Here is an 18014-nt window from a genome sequence, read left to right as displayed (position 1 = left end):
AGCCGAAAAGGTATATAATAACCGGGAGCCTCCTGAGGACAAGCAGGCTCGCGCCATGGTGGCTGCCAGCAGTAAGCAGACTCGAGACCTGGCCACAATACTACTAGCTACCACTGCTGACTTCCCCGAGGAAGGAGACCGCCGTCTCCGGCAGCTGGCAGATGACACAAGAAAAGGTAAAAGCACCAACGGGGGGAAGCAGAGGCTGCAGAAGGATCAGTGCGCATACTGCAAGGAGATAGGGCATTGAGCCCGAGATTGTCCAAAAAGAGCTGGCGGGAAGGGAAGCAAGACTGATCGAGTAAAAGTCCTAGAGCTGGATGAACTAAGTGATTAGGGGAGTCAGGGTTCGGACCCTCTCCCCGAACCCAGGGTAACTCTTAAAGTGGAGGGGATCCCTATTGACTTCCTTGTCGACACCGGAGCACAACATTCGGTCCTCCGCACCCCACAAGGAAAACTAGCTAGCAAGAAGTCCTGGGTACAAGGGGCAACTGGTATGAGCCAGTATTCATGGACTACCCGAAGAACAGTAGATTTGGGAACGGGCCGGGTATCCCACTCCTTTATGGTAATACCAGAATGCCCCTACCCACTGTTAGGACGGGACTTACTGACCAAGATTGGAGCTCAGATAACTTTCAGACAAGGGGGGCCTCAGGTCACCGATGGCAAGGGCCACCCCATCCAGGTCCTGACCATGAAACTGGAGGATGAATACCTCCTCCACCAGGAGGCGCTCCCGAGAGAGAATAATATAGACAGATGGCTACGAGAATTCCCCTCGGTTTGGGCAGAGACAGGGGGGATGGGACTAGCCGCTCACAGGACCCCAGTCCTGGTAGAGCTCAAGCCAGGAGAGAGTCCGGTAAGGATCAAACAATACCCCATGTCTCAGGAGGCCTGGAAGGGGATCCAGCCACACATCCGGAGACTACGAAGCCTAGGGGTACTAGTTCCTTGCCAGTCTGCCTGGAACACCCCCCTACTGCCGGTCAAAAAGCCTCACACAAATGACTACCGACCGGTACAAGACCTCCGGGAAGTAAATAAGAGGGTCGCGGACATACACCCAACTGTTCCCAACCCATATACTCTCTTGAGCTCCTTAGCGCCCTCCAGTGTCTGGTATACTGTACTAGATTTAAAGGACGCCTTCTTCAGTCTGCTGCTGGCACCCTAGAGCCAACCTTTGTTCGCCTTCGAGTGGCATGATCCGGAGGAGGGCTACAGTGTGCAACTCACCTGGACACGGCTACCTCAGGGATTCAAAAATTCACCCACCATCTTCGACGAGGCACTACACGAGGACCTGGGTGAGTACAGAAGGGAGCACCCTGGCCTCACCCTTCTACAGTATGTAGATGACATCCTGATTGCTGCGGACACGGCCAAAGACTGTGAGCGAGGGACCCAGGACCTGCTGGTACCCTGGGGGCCTTAGGATACCGGGCATCCGCGAAGAAGGCTCGGATATGCAGGGAGAGGGTAAGTTACCTGGGATATATCCTGGAGGGTGGACAGCGGCGGTTATCAGAAGCCAGAAAAGAAACTGTCCTAAAGATCCCTACTCCCACCTCCCGAAGAGAAGTGAGGGAATTCCTAGGATCAGCCGGCTACTGCCGCCTCTGGGTTCCAGGTTTTGCTGAGATCGCCAGGCCCCTATATGAAGCTACCAAAGAGGGGAAAACATTTAAATGGGCTGAAAAAGAAGAAACTGCCTTTAATCAGTTAAAAAAGGCCCTCCTAAGTGCCCCAGCCCTGGGCCTACCAGACATTACAAAGCCCTTCCACCTCTTTGTAGACGAACATAAGGGAATAGCAAAAGGGGTTCTAACTCAAGCCTTAGGCCCCTGGAACCGTCCAGTGGCTTACCTGTCTAAGAAACTAGACCCAGTGGCTGCCGGCTGGCCGCCATGCCTAAGAATTATTGCAGCGACAGCACTCCTAGTCAAGGATGCAGACAAACTGACCCTAGGACAGGAGATCTGGATCACGACCCCACACGCCATTGAAGGGGTCCTGAAACAGCCTCCGGATAGATGGATGAGCAATACACGTATGACTCATTACCAGAACCTCCTACTCAACCCTCCACGAGTGCCGTTCCACCCCAGTGCAGCCCTCAATCCTGCAACCCTGCTGTCCGACCCTGACCTAGGTGCTCCATTACATGACTGTGCGGGAATCCTGGAACAGATACATGGTTTCCGGACGGACCTGACCGACCGGCCCCTCCCCGATGCTGAGGCTACTTGGTTCACTGATGGCAGCAGCTTTGTGCGAGACGGACACGGGTATGCGGGTGCAGCGGTGGTCACCGAAACAGACACCGTATGGGCGGAGGCTCTACCCTCTGGAACGTCAGCCCAGCGAGCAGAGCTCATAGCCCTCACCAAGGCGCTGATGGTGGGAGCTGGAAAACGGCTTAGCATCTACACAGACAGCCGTTATGCATTTGCCACAGCTCATATTCATGGGGCAATTTATCAGGAGAGGGGGTTACTGACGGCAGAAGGACGGACTATAAAAAATAAGCAGGAGATACTTAACCTGCTTACAGCCTTATGGCTTCCTGCCAAGCTAGCCATTATCCACTGCCAAGGGCACCAAAAAGCTGATAACCCAGTAGCTAGAGGTAATCGAAAGGCTGACCAGGCAGCCAAGGCAGGAGCCCTTACTCCAGTCCCCACCATGACCATACAACTACCAGACCCGGGAGACCCAGTTTTACCAGACCAGCCCAAATACTCCCAGGAGGAGTTACAGCGGATCAAGAAACTCCCTATGGCCCAGGAGATAAAGGGACGGTGGTATACACATAACAAGGAGCTCGTGTTGCCAGACCAGCTCGGAGTCTCAATATTAGAGCACATGCATCGGTCTACTCACATGGGGGCCCGAAAATTAAAAGACTTAATCCGACATGCTGGAATTAAGATTCACCAACAGGACACCAAAATAGAGCAAGTTGTATCTGCCTGCAAGACCTGCCAACTCACCAACGCGAGGGCCACATCAAATAAAAAAGGAACCAGGCTCAGAGGCACCAGACCGGGAGCCCAATGGGAAGTCGACTTCACTGAAGTCAAACCAGGAAAGTATGGTTTTAAATATCTTTTAGTATTTACAGACACCTTCTCTGGCTGGGTGGAGGCATACCCAACCAAGCATGAAACGGCTCAGACGGTGGCTAAGAAGCTACTAGAAGACATCTTACCCAGGTATGGTTTTCCTGCCATGGTAGGATCAGACAATGGACCAGCTTTTATCTTGCAGGTAACACAGGCAGTAGCCAAGGTGGTGGGGGCAAACTGGAAATTACATTGTGCTTATAGGCCCCAGAGCTCAGGACAGGTAGAAAGAATGAATAGAACCCTAAAAGAGACCCTTACCAAATTAACCATGGAGACTGGCGGGGACTGGGTGACTCTCCTACCGTACGCCCTTTACTCGGTTAAAAACACTCCTTACACTCTGGGTTTTACTCCCTACGAGATCATGTTTGGCAGGCCACCCCCTGTTATTCCCAGCCTTCGAGCTGAACTTATTGCTGAGTTTAAAGATCAAGAACTTTTTCTTTCCTTGAGCGGGCTCCAGAGGGCACACGAGGACATTTGGCCGCGCCTCCGTGCCATCTACGAGGCTGGCCCGATCCCAACACCTCATCAGTACAGACCGGGAGACTGGGTCTACGTCAAGAGGCACCACCGAGAGACTCTTGAGCCGCGCTGGAAGGGACCCTACATCGTGGTGTTGACAACCCCCACCGCTCTCAAGGTAGACGGCATCGCGACCTGGGTCCATCACACCCATGCTCAGCCAGCAGACCCCTCCTCGATCCGGAAGGACGTTGTCACGCGATGGGCCATCAGTCGGGACCAACACAACCCGCTCAAGCTCAAGCTACAGCGCATTTGACCTACCTAATATTGGTAACTCTGTTAACTCTGCTTGTCATTGCGCATGCTGCCGGGAGTCCCCACGCCCCCCAAAACATCACCTGGCAGATCACAGACACCAGCTCGGGGACAATACTTAATCAGACGTCCCAGAGCCACCCCAGGGACACTTGGTTCCCAGAACTTTGCGTAAACCTCCAAACTCTGTTCCCCTTGTCACCATAAATGCAGCCGGTCCCATGATTGGGTCCCTAAGCTACATGACAAGGGGGGGAAATGAAAGGGCGGGCCTACGCCAGCTGACTCCATCTTGTTCTGTGTCCTTCACCTTGACCACACCTCCTCCCCTTGAGTAACCCCCCCCTCACCTGCCTAACAGGACTCGGACCCTTCCCCAGGACCCTTCCCCAGCCAATCGGCTGAGGCCATAGCCATTACTTCACCAACTGCCCCCAGGCCCCAATAAAACCTTTGTCCTTTTGAAACTCGCTCTCTTTCCCTGGTATCTCACCGCTGCGTTGGTGCAGGTAGGGGATTGAGCTCGAGCTAGCTCGAATAAAGGCTCTTTGCTTTTGCATCGGACTCGGCTCCCTAGTGGTCTTTGGGGATCACGAATTCTGGGCATAACACCTCCACCTGGTGATCTTGAGAATTTGGACTTGCCCTCTGAACCCTTTTTCCCCTGGTGTCTCAGCGGGGCCACAGGCCTCCTTAGGACAGATTTCTGGTTCTGCCACAGAAGTTTCCCTCAGTCTCTGACTATTGTCTCCGTAAGTAAGGGTCCTGAGTGATAACTTTCCGGAGGTGGGCAAGCCATCCCTTCACAGCACAGGGGCGCTGGAAGGGGGTGTGCAACTGCCTCGGTTCTGGAGCCTCCTGCTTTGCGAGCTCACAGGCCATGTATGGTCTCATGGGAGGCCAGCCCCGGCCTCTGGGAAGGCTCATTTCTCCCCCCGGGGCAACTCTAGGTGTGCAAATAGCTCAGGGAAGGATCATTTAAAACCGCCTTTAAAGCCTGATTTGTAAATAATCTAAGACTGAAGACAGAGCAAGTTAAATATTTATTTGAAGATTATGTCTCTAAAGAGGGATTGTTGAAAATTAGTGAGTGCTTTGCCGTCTTCTCTTTCCCCTCCCCTGCTGGAGGGCATATTATTTTTACGGTGGTGTTTGACAGTCAGAACAAGCCTCTGTAGATTTAGTGGTTGTTTGTAGTGGCATTTATGTGTTTGAATGAGCTGGGCAAACAGGAGGGAGGGAGGTGGGGGTGGTTAATTAACTCTGCGAATCTCTTGCTAACACTTCCACACTCAGAACATGCCAGTAAAGGAAGCATTCACTGGTTTTTACGAAAGAAATCCTTCCCTTAACATGGCAGGTTTGGAAAGCACAGCAAATCCACACCCCTGCCTTACAGATTCAGGATCTTCAAAGAGAAATACTTGCTTCTGGGCAGAAAATATCTGTGGCCATAACTTGCCGGGCCAGCTGCCCGGCCAGTTCCTGGGATAATGTCGCTCATTCAACTCATTCATCACACATTTACTCATCACCTGATGGTTCTAGACCCGTAGGTATATAGCTATACATACCCATATACATATACAAATATACTTCCATATATGGACACATACACGTGTATTTACACACACATGCATGCGCTCACACACATACATATTCATACACGTGTACATGCACACACATGTATGCAGACACACACACATATTCATATACGGATACATATTCGCACGCATGTACACATACATGCAAATTTATATATACAGATGATGCACACACATATACATACATACACATACATACAGAAATATATATATATGGATACATATTCATCCACTGGACACATACATGTATATTTATACATATGTATATATACACACATACATATACATACACATACATATACAGATACATATATACGCCAAACCTGCTTTCTAAGGTGAACACAGAAAGTTATTTGAAAAATTGCTAATTTTTTTGTAGTGAATTAAAATCAAGCTTGAGAAAAAATACTGCTCAAAAAATATTGCTCAACTATTGCTCAGTCAATATATCAATTTACCCAGAACATTTTCCTCTCCCAGGAGATTGTGTTAGAAGGTGACCCCTGAGAGTGTGAGTCCCATGTCCCCCTGAGATTGTGAATTCTTGGTAACTGACTTCTCTGGGCCTTGTCTCTAAGAGATTGGATTAAATCAGTGTTCCCTAAACTTGCATGATTTTTTTTTTTTTATGTTTTCATTCATTTTCGAGAGACAGACAGAACGTTAGCTAGGGAGGGGCAGAGAGAGAAGGAGACAGAATCTGAAGCAGCCTTCAGGCTCTGAGCTGTCAGCACAGAGCCCAATGGAGGGCTCGAACCCATGAACTGTGAGATCATGACCTGAGCTGAAGTCAGACGCTTAACTGACTGAACCACTCAGGTGCCCCTAAACTTGCATGATGTTAAGGATCACCTGGATGTTCTGCTTCAGTAGATCTGAGATGCGGCTCGGGAATCTATAATTTTTTTTATGGTTTAGGTCCACTTTCTTGGTCTTCTTCTATAGTTCTAATAAAGGCCCAGGTGATGCTTAAGACCCAAAATGTTTGGAAAATCCTGGAACAAATGATCTTTGCGGTCCTGCCTGGGTATGACCTTTTAATATCTTTTTTCCAGGGCCTCTTTAGTCCCCTTCAATGGATATCTCTGGAAAAGCTTTAATAAGAACACTGATGATCAGTAGATTTTTTTTTAAACAAGTAAAAGAGAAAAGTGTGAGAGAAGGGCCATACATGAATTTTTCACCATCATTGTGGAACCTTAGCTCACTGATGATCTTATTGAAGGGGGTAGAGGTGACATAATGGGGGCAGATTCCCTCAGCGATAAATAGTCCAGTGGCAAAATTAGGACAAGGCTACTGTATTGTGTCAGGGCCCGAGGACGGTGCAGACCGCTCGCAGCTGTTGAGTGAGGGTCAGGACCCAGCGTCCGTGCGCTGGAGGCCACTGGGCACTGCAGGCACCTTTTCTCTCCCTGACCTGTCCCCACATGGGACAGGGAGGTCAAGAACTCATAGGCACTTCCTCTCTGCCCTTTCCTCAGTTTCCCCAGCCCTGGGACACCACCTCCTCTAATACCTGCTCTCCTTCTGTCTCTTCTCCAAGGCACCATCACACCTGTCCTTTCCTCCACGGAACATGCCTGTTCTGGCTTAGCAGCCCACCCCTCGTGCAGGGGGGCGGGGAAGGGGGGGAGGATGAGGGGTCTGTAAGCTCTTCTGATTCCCTGGGCTCAGATTCCAATGGTCTCTGCCACTCTTCCCTCCAACCTGGCCCTCACGTTCAACACATCACCCATCTTGCCTGATGTGTCCACATCCATGCCCTTCTGTGCATTCACACCCTTCCTTACGCCATCATTGTCTCTTGCTGCAAAGGCCTCTGCCGGTCCGGACCTGGCCTTTGTTCTCTCCCCACCTCCCATTCACACCCGAGCTTCTGGGGCGACGTGAGTCAAACCATTCCATTCTGCCTGCTGCAGACAGTGAAGGTCCAACCCGTCATGGCAAATGAGCACTCCTGTCCCCTGACCCAAGCACACAGCCTCGCGCCCTGCAGGTGCCGTCCCTCCACACCCCATCGTTCGGACATACCTGCCTTCTCGCATGCACTCTGTCCCCTCCTGCCAGAACGCCCTCCTTGTTTTCACCTATCTTCAAGTCTTGGTTTAATGCCAGCTCCAACCTAAAGCCTCTCCTAATCCTGCTATCTGGAACTAATCTCTCCTTCCTCAGTGAGCTCCTTCGTTTCTTTACACAACTCCTTTGGCTCTTATCACGTTCTGCCTGGTGGGATAGTCACACGGCTTACATCACCCCAGATGGTGAGTTTTTTGGATGAGAGGCTTGTTCATATTTACAGCTCCTATCCAATATTTGACCCTCCGTGGAGACCGGGTGGAAGTCACATTACTGGCACTCAGTATGCCAACAAATTTACTATGCTTCACAGCAACGCTTTTATATAGATTTCTCTCTATTTGAACCTATCTATCTTCTCAATCACACAGCTGTTTTTCGTGGAAACAGTACTTGTTTCTCTTTTTAACTCAGTCTCTTAAACATGACCAACAGACATTCATCATTTACTAGACTAACTTTCTCATACGATTATATACGGAGTGTCTGTCACGGACACGTGTTGAGCGATTTACGTATTTTATTTTATTTTATCCTCTCCAGGGAGGAATCTCTTCATTGTACAGGTGAGAACAACTGAGGCTCTTCGAGACTGCAGAGTTTGACCAGCCTCACACAGCTGGTAAATACCCGGCCGGGGCCTGAAATGAGATTTGGATGACTCAGAACCCCGCACTGTGAAAGGGGATGGGCTGTTTCCTTTCATCTTGGGAGGAAATGTTGCTCCCGAAGAGAAAACAGAGCAGGTGACCACTCCACCTCTGGTTTGCTCCTGATATTGGAACTGCCCTCCAGCTTGGATTTCCCTGGACAGTAGTAAGATGGCCCAGCTTGCCTCCTTTCTAGTGACGGGGATTCCCTCTGACTCCAGCCTGGTTTCCTCGCCAGCTTCTTTATGATGAACCCCATCCTCACCCAGGTGGGCTCAGTCGTCCTAAATCTCAAAAACTCAACAATCCAAAAATAGTTTGTCTTTCCAAGAGCCCCATGGGATGTCAACTCTGGCCTTCCTGGAGATGGATCTGGCCATTGGGAATGGTGCTGGTACTCTGCACCGTCACAGAACGTGCCAAGAGCAATGGAATTTCTGGCCTGGCCTCCGCTAGGGTCTCGGTAGGTGGAGCCCCAGGCAGGTCTTTCTGGGGCTCTCTTGCCTGCCAAGTTGGTGTGACCTTGGGACATGGTGAAAGGTAGAGCTTTTTGGTTAGCTATTTTGCAGGGCTTTTGGATTCTCTTGCTTTCTTTCCCCTTTGGCTTCTATTTGCAGAGAGACTCGGCTTTGAACCCAAATGCATTGAGGCATGGGTGCCGGGAGCAGCCAGGCTCATTAACCGGAATCCTGCAAGTGAATGCAAAAGTGTGAACACAGTAACAGTGCTGAGGTGACTCTCCTTTTTTTAGATAATCCTCCCCGTCTTTTTTTTTCCCTCTCAAGTTTCTGTTGCCTCATGCCCCCCCCACCCCGCCCAGTTTCTGTCTTTCCTTTTGCCCTCCCTGAATCCTTCTCTTCACCATTGTCTTTTACTTCTCTCTTTCAAGGCAAAAAAGGACACAGCTTCTCAGCGTCTGACGTCCGCCTGTCAGACTTCTTGGCCCTCGGGCTGGAAAAGCTCTGGAGTTCTCAGGAATCCTTGCAAGCCTGGCTCCGAGGGGATGCTCACCCATGCAGACCACAGGGAGGAGCGAGAAGCCTTCAAGGCGCAGACCAGGTTGGACTAGATTCAGAAGCCTAATTACCACCAGAAAATTAAAGAAAGGTAATAATTGCTTTTAAACACTTCACAAAAGGCAATCTCACCTCGCAGGTTTGTAAATTTGTAGTGAGAACTGATTACAAGGGGGCACTTGTGCTGCTTTCTTTGTGTTTGATTTGCAAACCAGAATGCACACGCCCCCATATGCATAATTGGACCCTCACGGTCTCCGCATCAATGTGGCAAGGCAGCCCAAGTTTATTTATCCAAGGCTCATTCAAAGAAAAGCTGAATGGAACAAGAAAACTCCCACTTTGCGATGGGATTAGATACCGTGGAGTATTCCTCCCCCCCGCCCCCCCCACTCTTTCAAGGATTTTTTTTTTTTTTAAGTTTCTAAATCTGCTTGGGAAAAAAAAAAAGTAAATTACCAGAAGTGAGATTAGTGGTGAATATTGTTCTTAGGACAATAGTGTCTTTATGGCCTGACTGGTATGGGCTCCCTGCTTCAAAAAAATACAAGGGCTGGAGGTGTGGGGGTTCTTAATTGCCTACATCTGATCAACTGGTAGCAGAGAAAGAAGAAGAAAGAAAGAAATCTCATTCAGCTCTGATTTAGCCTGGATCAAGTCCACTTGCTAATCAGAGTTTAATGAGGATGCCACTGGCCCTGTTGTATTTGCCAACGCTCCCACTAAGGTCCCTGGCCTTCTGTTTGTGCAGGGAGCACTTTCGTCCGGCTGCCCCACGAAGCAGGATGCGGGTTGACATGATAGAGTCCCAGCCCGGAGAAGTTAATTAAGTTTGGGCCCTTGGCATTTCAAGTCACCGGAACCCATGGTGGGAAGCCTCACCCACCGCACAAAAGAGACCCACACGGAGCTCTGAATGATCATCCTCGGCGGGGGTAGAGGGGCTCCTGCGTGCCCCACTGCCAGCTCTTAACCCCGGGGACCGTGTCCCCTCCACTGCACAAACTGAATAGGCCGGCAGGACCGCGGGCCGCTTCGGGTGCGGGAGGATTCGGGAAGCGCCCGGGCCATCATCCAACGTCTCTGAGAGACGTGCAGACTCCACGGTGCTCAAAGAATCCGCAGACCTAGGAAGGCGCAGATAAAGGAATGATCTTGTTTCCAAGCTGTGTTCATTCTCTGCGGTTTAGACAAAAATGACCTCAAGCCAACGGTTGACCTTTAGACGCACAAGCTGCTGTCTTCTCCGGTTTTAATTGTGTATCATAACTTCCCAGGAGGGAGTGAAGCATCCGAGGTCTCCATGAGGATGCGGGAGGGCGCTGACACCGAGGAGGCCCAGAAACGCAATTCACGGGGTGCGAGGAGCCCCGGATAAATGGTCAGGACCTCTTTGCTGCGCGTTTGCGTTTGTGGCACGTGAAGGCCGTGAGGGCAATAGAAAGAACAGCCAGTTGGAGGGTAGTGGGCTTGGGTTTTGCGTTCCAGGTCCGCCTGAATTCTTGGAGGGTTCGTACCTTCTGACAAATTTAATGTTTCCCATGGGGTCGGGATTGGGATAGTACGAGTGAGCACCGCTTTGCGCAAGGTCACGTGGTAAACGCTCTCGCTCCCTCTGGACCCGCAGTTCTCCAAATCTGGAGGCCAGCAGAATCCCCTGCAGAGCTGGTGAGCATGTGCACTTCTGAGTCCCACCCTCAGAGAGTCAGAGGAGCAGATCCAGGGCGGGCCTGAGACTCTGAATTCCTAAGGAGCCCCCTGGTGATGCTGCTGCTGCGGAATCGGGATCGTTGGCCACGCTTTTAGGCACTGCCTTGCATCACCCTTCTTTCCCTCCCTCCCTTCCTCTTTCTTTCCTGATTTGTGTTATTCGCATGTGGTTTCTCTAGTGCCTACAACAGTGCCTGGCCCATTGTGGATGCCCCAATAAAATGTATCGAACAAACGACAATAGCCACATGAAATAGATGAAAAGACAAGGTTCCAGAAGGATAGGCAATTTGGCCCAGACTACACAACCAAGAGAGAGTAGAGAAAGAACAATTACCAGATATTTGTGGCTTCAAAGCCAGTGTTTTTAACACCCATGCCACCGTCTCTCACTCCCAGCATGCTCTGGGCTGAGGCTAATTTGGGCATAGTTCCTTTGGGAACCTGGAAATCCTGACTGCCAGCCTCACACAGAGCTCTGAATGGCCCCTTCTCTCCCGAGACAGCAAAACTGAAAATGTAGGGGGTGGCCGATTGGCCTCAGATGGCAAAGGTGGTCTTCTGAGAACCTACGACTCGGCCAACCCATTCTTTTTGAACCCCTGGAAGTATCCAGAGAGAATTTTACCAACACCCTTTCCCTCATTTATCGGACAGCTGACTGGAATGTTTTTCTGCCTCACAATTTGGATTTACCCACCAAGAAAATTCTTCCTCCAGACCTTGGGCAAGCTCTCGGATCTCGTTTTATAATCCCAGCTGTTGCAACAGCAACTATAAACTCTGTAGAGATCAATGGTTATAATGCATAATGAGATGCTCCAGAAATGTTTGAACAAATTAATGGACAAACCATTTTTAAATGGAACTTTTTATTTGGAGTTAATTATAGATTCTCACGCATTTGCAAGAAATAATACGGAGATATTTCTTATGCCCTTTACCCAGTTTCTCCTAATGGTGACATCTTGCTAAACTATAGTACAATGTTGCCTCTAGGATATTGACATTGATGTAGTCAAGAGCATTTCCACCACCAACCACATGGATCCCTCATGCTGCCCTTTTACAGACATGCCTCATTCCTTTTTGCATCTCCCTCCCCATCCAGAACACTATGGAAATCACTAATCTGCTCTCCATTTCAATAATTTTGATATTTCAAGAACGCTAGGTAAGTGGACTCATACAGCATATTTCCTACTGAGATTGATTTTATTTCCACTTAACACAGTCCTCTAGAGATTCATCCAAGTTGTTGATATATCATGCATTTACTCCTTTCTTGCCAAGTAATATTCCATGGTACTGAAATGGAAGTTTGTTTTTACCATTTAACTGTTGAAGGACATTTGGAATGTTTCCAGTTTCTGGCTATTAGGAGTAAAGCTGCTGTGATGATTCATGGACAGGTTTTTGTGTGACCATGTATTTTCCATTTTCTGGAGCAAATGCATCAGGAGTATAATTGAGGGGCTCTAAGATAGTTTATATTTATTTATTGTTTCGTGAAACTGCCAAACTGTTTTCCAGAGTGGCTGTACCATTTTGCATTCCCATCAGGTAATGGGAATTCAGTTTCTCTGCATCCTCCCTAGCATTTGTTACTGTCACTATGTTTTATTTTAGTCTTTCCCTTTAGGTGTGTAGTGATAACCTATTTTGGTTTGAGTTGTATTTCTCTAGTGGCTAATGGTGCTGCATCTCTTTTCATGTGCTTCTTTGGCAATACTCATCCTCTTTGGTGAAAGGTCTGTTCATGTTTTCTGCCCATTTTCTAATGGGATTGTTTATTTCATTACTACTGAGTTTTTAGAATTCATTATATAATCTAGATACTAGTCCCTTTGTTAGATATGCCATTTGCAAATATTTTTTCCCCAGTCTACAAGCTTGTCTTTCCATTCTCCTAACAAAGTCTTTCACAGAGTGAATGTTTTTGATTTTAATGAAGTCCAGTTTATCGGTTTGTCCTTTTATGGACTGTGCTTTTGGAGTCAAGTCTCTGAACTCTTTGCCTAGCTGTAGATCCTGAAGATTTCTTGTTTTCTTCCAAAACTTATAGCTTTGCATTTTACATTTCAGTTCATGATTTACATGTTGACTTAAATTTTGTATAAGGTATAAATTTAGATGTTATGTTTTTTGTCTGTGGAAGTCCACTTGTTCCAATGATCTTTCCTCCATTGAATTGCTTTTACACTTTGGTCAGAAAGTTGAGTGTATTTGTGCGTCTGCTTCTGGGTTCTCTCTCTATTCTGTTCCATTGATCGCTTTTCATCAATACCACCCAGTTTTGATTCACAGAGCTACAAAATAAGTGTTGAAGCTGGATAGATTGATCCTTCCCACTTTATTCTTCGTTTACAAAGTTGTTTAGCTACTCTAGTTCCTTTTGAGTTTCTGTATAGAGTTTTGAATGATCTTGTCTCTAGCTACAAAAACTCTTGCTGATATTTGGATGAGCATTGGCTTAAATATTTCTAAAAATTTTCATTCTTATCATGCGAAGTGTTCAAGTGCACGTCCATATGACACATACGATGTTTTGATTTCTTTCATCAGCGTTTTGAAGTTTTTGGCATACGAGTTCTGTATGTGTTTTGCTAGATTTATCTGTAAGTTATTTCATTTTTCTGAGCTATTGTGAACGGTATGCTATTTTAAATTTCAGTTGCCATGATGTCATGACTACTATATTTCTGGTATATACCTGTATACAATTGACTTTTGTATGTTCTTGTATTCTATGACCTTTCTGAACTCACTTACAGAATTTGTTTGTTTCTTATAGATTTCTTGAGAATTTCTATGTAGGTAGTCACATAATCTGTACACAGAGGTAGTTTTATTCCTTCTTTCCAAATTTACTTTTCTTACCTTATTTCACTTTACTTTTTCTTGCCTTGCCATCTAGCTAGAACTTTCAGTACTATGTTGAATGAGTGAATATTGAATATTGAATAAATACTGTATGGTTTTCCTTTTGAGATATCCTTGCCTGTTCTTAATCTTGGAGGGAAAGCATTCAGTTTTTTACTATTAAACATAATGTTAACTTTAAGTTTTTTTTTTTTTTTTGTTCTTTTTTTTGTAGATGCTCTTTATCAGGTTGAGTAACTCCTCTTTATTTCTGTTTTTCTGAGAATTTTTATCATGATGCCTGTTGGATATTGCCAAGTGATTTTTCTGCATCTGTTGATATGATCACATGATTTTTTTCTTCTCAGATTATAATGACTGATTTCCAGATAGTCAATCAGTTTTGCATATCTGGAATAAAACCCACTTGCTCATGGCATATTATTCTTTTTATGTATCATGAATTTTATTTTCTAATATTTTGTTCAGGAGATTTGCATCTGTATTCATGAGGGGTAATGGTCTATAGTCTCTTTTTTCTTCCTTTTTTCTTTTTTCTTTCTTTCTTTCTTTCTTTCTTTCTTTCTTTCTTTCTTTCTTTTTTTTGTTACTGTCATTTTCTGTGTCTGGTTTTGGTATTAGGGTAATAGTGGCATCATAAAATGAATTTGGGAGTGTACTCTCCTCTATTTTCTTGAAAAAACTGTGTAGAACTACTGTTAATTCTTTAATCATTTGAAAAAAACTCTTCAATGAAACCATCTGGGCCTGGAGATCTCTGTTTGAGAGTTTTTAAATTACACATTTAATTTTCTTAATAGTTGTAAGGCTATCCAAATTTTCCAATTATCTATTTCATATTGGGTGAATTGTGATAGTTTGTGCATCTTGAGAAACTGGTCTATATCCTCTAAGTTGTCATGTTTATGTACATAGAGTTGTTTGTAGTATTTCCTTATTGTTTTTTGATATGAGTAGGGTTTGGAATTATATTTTCTGTTTCATTCCTGATACTGGTGATTTCTGTCTTCTCTCTTTTTCTCTTTCAGTCTTGCTAGAGTTGAATCAATTTGACTGATTTTTTTTTCTTTCTGAAGAACCACTTTTGCATCACTGAAATTCCTATGTTTTATTTATTATTTTACTTCCTTTGAGCTTTCTCTTCGATTCTTGGATATTTTTTAGAAGTGTGTTGTTTAGTTTCCAAATGTTTAGAAACTAGAAAGAGCTCACACTGGGTTCTAAATTCTTCCATTAAAAAAAGTTTCATGATATCTAACATTGCTAATATAATATGGTCACAAGTGACCAACAGTGGCAGATAATTTAGCTATGGGTGCTGTACTGTGAGATTAGGCTAACGCATTGCCTGATCAGAGCAAAATTTGGCATTGGCTTTCCTTTCTTTTCAGGGTGGTGCCTGAGAGCCTTGACTTCTAAGTCTCTGGTCCAGGTTCCCAGCAATGCCTGATGGGGCATTGAGAGTCATGCTTTTGTGCAGCCTAGAGGGTGCCCTTCTTTTAGTAATGTCTTCACTGGAGACTGTAGACAAGTGAGAAGCAAACCAGCCAAGGATAGGCTATGTAAAAATGAAAGCTCTCTGGAAACATAAATGCGTACCACTAAGTGAAAGAAGCTACTCTGAAAAGGTTACATACTACATGATTCCAACTATACGGTGTCCTGGAAAAGGCAAAACTGTGGAGACAATAAAAAGATCAGTGACTTCCAGGGGTTAGGGGGCAGAGAGGGGTGAGTAGCCAGAGTGCAGAGGAATTTTAGGGGAGTGAAAATACTCTGTATGATACCATAATGGTGGATACATGTCATTGTACATTTGTCAAAACTCACAGAATGTACAACACCATGAATGAACCCCAGTGTAAGCTACGGACTTTGGATGATAATGGTGTCAATGCAATTGTTATTAATTATAAACAAATGCACCACTGTGGTTGAGAATGTGTAGTGTGGGAAGTTGTGCATGTGTGGGAACTCTGTGTTCCATATGATTCAATAATTCTACTTCTGTGTGTATCTTCAAAAGAATTTAAACTAAGCAGTCAAATAGATATTTACACACCCATGTTCATGGCAGCATTATTCACAATAACCAACAGGTGGAAATAATTCAAGTGTCCCTCAACAGGTATTGGATAAGCAAAATAGAGTATATCCATACAATGAAATACTATTCAGCCTTAAAAGGAAAAGTAATTCTGACACATACTACAACCTGGCTGAACTTTGAGGATGTTATGATAAGTGAAATAAGCAAGACACAAAAAGACAATTACTGCAGGATGCCTCTTCCATGAACTACCCAGAGCTGTCAAGTTCAGAGACAGAAGGTAGAATGATGGCTACCGGGGGTTGGAGGAAGGAAAAAATGGGGAGTTATTTAATGGGCATAGAGTGTCAGCTTTACAGGGTTGTACAACAATGCAAGTATACTTAACCTCACCCCACACTTAAAAATGATGAAATGGTAAATTTCATGTTACATATATTTAACACAATTAAACCTTTCCAAACACTAAAAAAAAATTAAAATTAAAAAAAATTAAAAAGCAAGCTCTTGGAAGCAGGAAAATGTCTACCAGCTTCAAAAGTTCAGGAGGCTCCATTTAATTTAATCTGACCTCCCTTTGAATGCAGCACCTAACATTTTTTTTTTTTTTTAATTTAAATTTTAGTCGACATCCAGTGCAATATTGGTTTCAGGAGTAGAATTCAGTGATTCATCACTTATATACAACACCCAGTGCTCATCACAACAGGTGCCCTCCTTAGTACCTCTCACCCATCTGGCCCATCCCCCACCCACTTCCCTCGGTCAAACCTCAGTTTGTTCTCTACCCTTATGAGTCTCTTATGGTTTGTTTCCCTCTCTCTTCCCCCGCCTCTTCCCATAAGTTCATCTGTTTGGTTTCTTAAATTCCACATACGACTGAAATCCTATGGTATTTGTCTATCTCTGGTTGACTTATTTCCCTCGCATTTTTATTTCTAGAGGTGGGCACTGTAGTTTTTCTCTCTCTGGTTCCACTGTCTCTAGATTTTTCCATTCAACTTTCCCAATAACGTAACAATACTTTCACACAAGGCCCCGTGAGAGCACTGACACGACAGGCAGAGGCAGGTCTTGGCCCCGAGGGGCTCATAAACTGACGCAGACAGATGCTTGCTTACAGAATGTGATCCTGTTCAGATAAAATAGGATGCCATTTGAAATCTAGCCTCTTATTCAAGTTTTTTTTTTTTTAGACAATTGTTGCCATTTTATTTATAGCTAATTTCTCATTTCCAGCACTTTTCCTGTCCAAGTCAAAACTGGTTCTCTTCCACATCCAAAGTGTGTGGGGACGACAAGAGACACTGGCTCATCACCCGGCTCCTAGAGAAACACAATGAAGGTGTGTGATATGACCTTCTATTCAATAATATAAGCAAAAATCCAGCTTGATTTATTGTTATTGTGGTAAAATATACATAGCATAAAATTTAACATTTTAACCATTTAAAAATACATAGTTCAGTGACATTAGTGTATTCTCACTGATGTACAACCATCACCACCAGCCATCTCCAGAACTTTTTCATCAGCCCTGTGATGAGACTCTGTCCCCATGAGGTAATAAGTCCCCGTTTCTCTCAGTGCCCCCAGCCCCTGGTCCAGTTTTATTTTTAATTTGTGGCCTGGGTAAATGAACATGCAGACCTGGGAGACTTATAAGGTACATGATCTTGCTCTCCCTTGCTTCTCTTTTTGAACATAATCCTTTATAATAGACCTGAAATTGTGTGTATTAGATTTCCCACCCTATATAGTAGAGCAGGAAGCCAGGCTTAGCAAGCTAACGTCCCTCCTTTTAACTGTGTATAGTTTTCTTCCCTGGCTTTTCCTTCTTTCCTGGGCAAATTATCTATCTGCTAAGACTCCGAGAACTGAGGCACATTTCCTGGCCTCTGTTGTTGGCTCAGGCACTTGCCTGGAATTTCTGGGATGCCAGCCCCCTGCGCGTATCTTGGAGGTGCTTATACCGATGGGTTACACCAAGGAAGCAGACGCCGTTCCTATGGGGGTTTCAGCACCGGGAGGTGAGATCTCTGGCTGCGAAGGGTTCTTAGCTTGAGTTTCAAGTTTGACTCTCCTAACAGCTGTTCAACTTT

General features: G+C 45.7%; 1 protein-coding gene and 1 long non-coding RNA gene across 7 annotated transcripts in view; both read left to right on the top strand.

Annotated features, from left to right (window-relative positions):
* Positions 1–340: 340 nt before the first annotated feature.
* LOC128312212 (uncharacterized) lies at positions 341–4484 on the top strand (the record flags this gene model as incomplete). The annotated part of the gene is given in 3 exon segments (XM_053205189.1): positions 341–1424; positions 1427–2727; positions 2806–4484. Coding segments are annotated over 3 exon segments (3501 nt in total), but the record flags the coding sequence as incomplete, so codon positions are not given.
* Positions 4485–4597: 113 nt separating this feature from the next.
* Positions 4598–18014, top strand: part of LOC106978592 (uncharacterized) — a 28669-nt gene continuing 15252 nt past the window's right edge. For all 6 annotated transcript variants that reach the window (XR_008291215.1, XR_008291218.1, XR_008291217.1 and 3 more), the window contains exons 1-4: positions 4598–4672; positions 8147–8985; positions 9143–9360; positions 17152–17257. This is a non-coding gene — a long non-coding RNA (uncharacterized LOC106978592). The remainder of the gene's footprint in view (positions 4673–8146; positions 8986–9142; positions 9361–17151; positions 17258–18014) is intronic.

The sequence above is a fragment of the Acinonyx jubatus genome, chromosome D4 (genome assembly GCF_027475565.1).
Source record: "Acinonyx jubatus isolate Ajub_Pintada_27869175 chromosome D4, VMU_Ajub_asm_v1.0, whole genome shotgun sequence".
NCBI classification, from domain to species: Eukaryota; Metazoa; Chordata; class Mammalia; order Carnivora; family Felidae; genus Acinonyx; species Acinonyx jubatus.
This window is presented reverse-complemented; position numbering and strand designations above follow the sequence as displayed.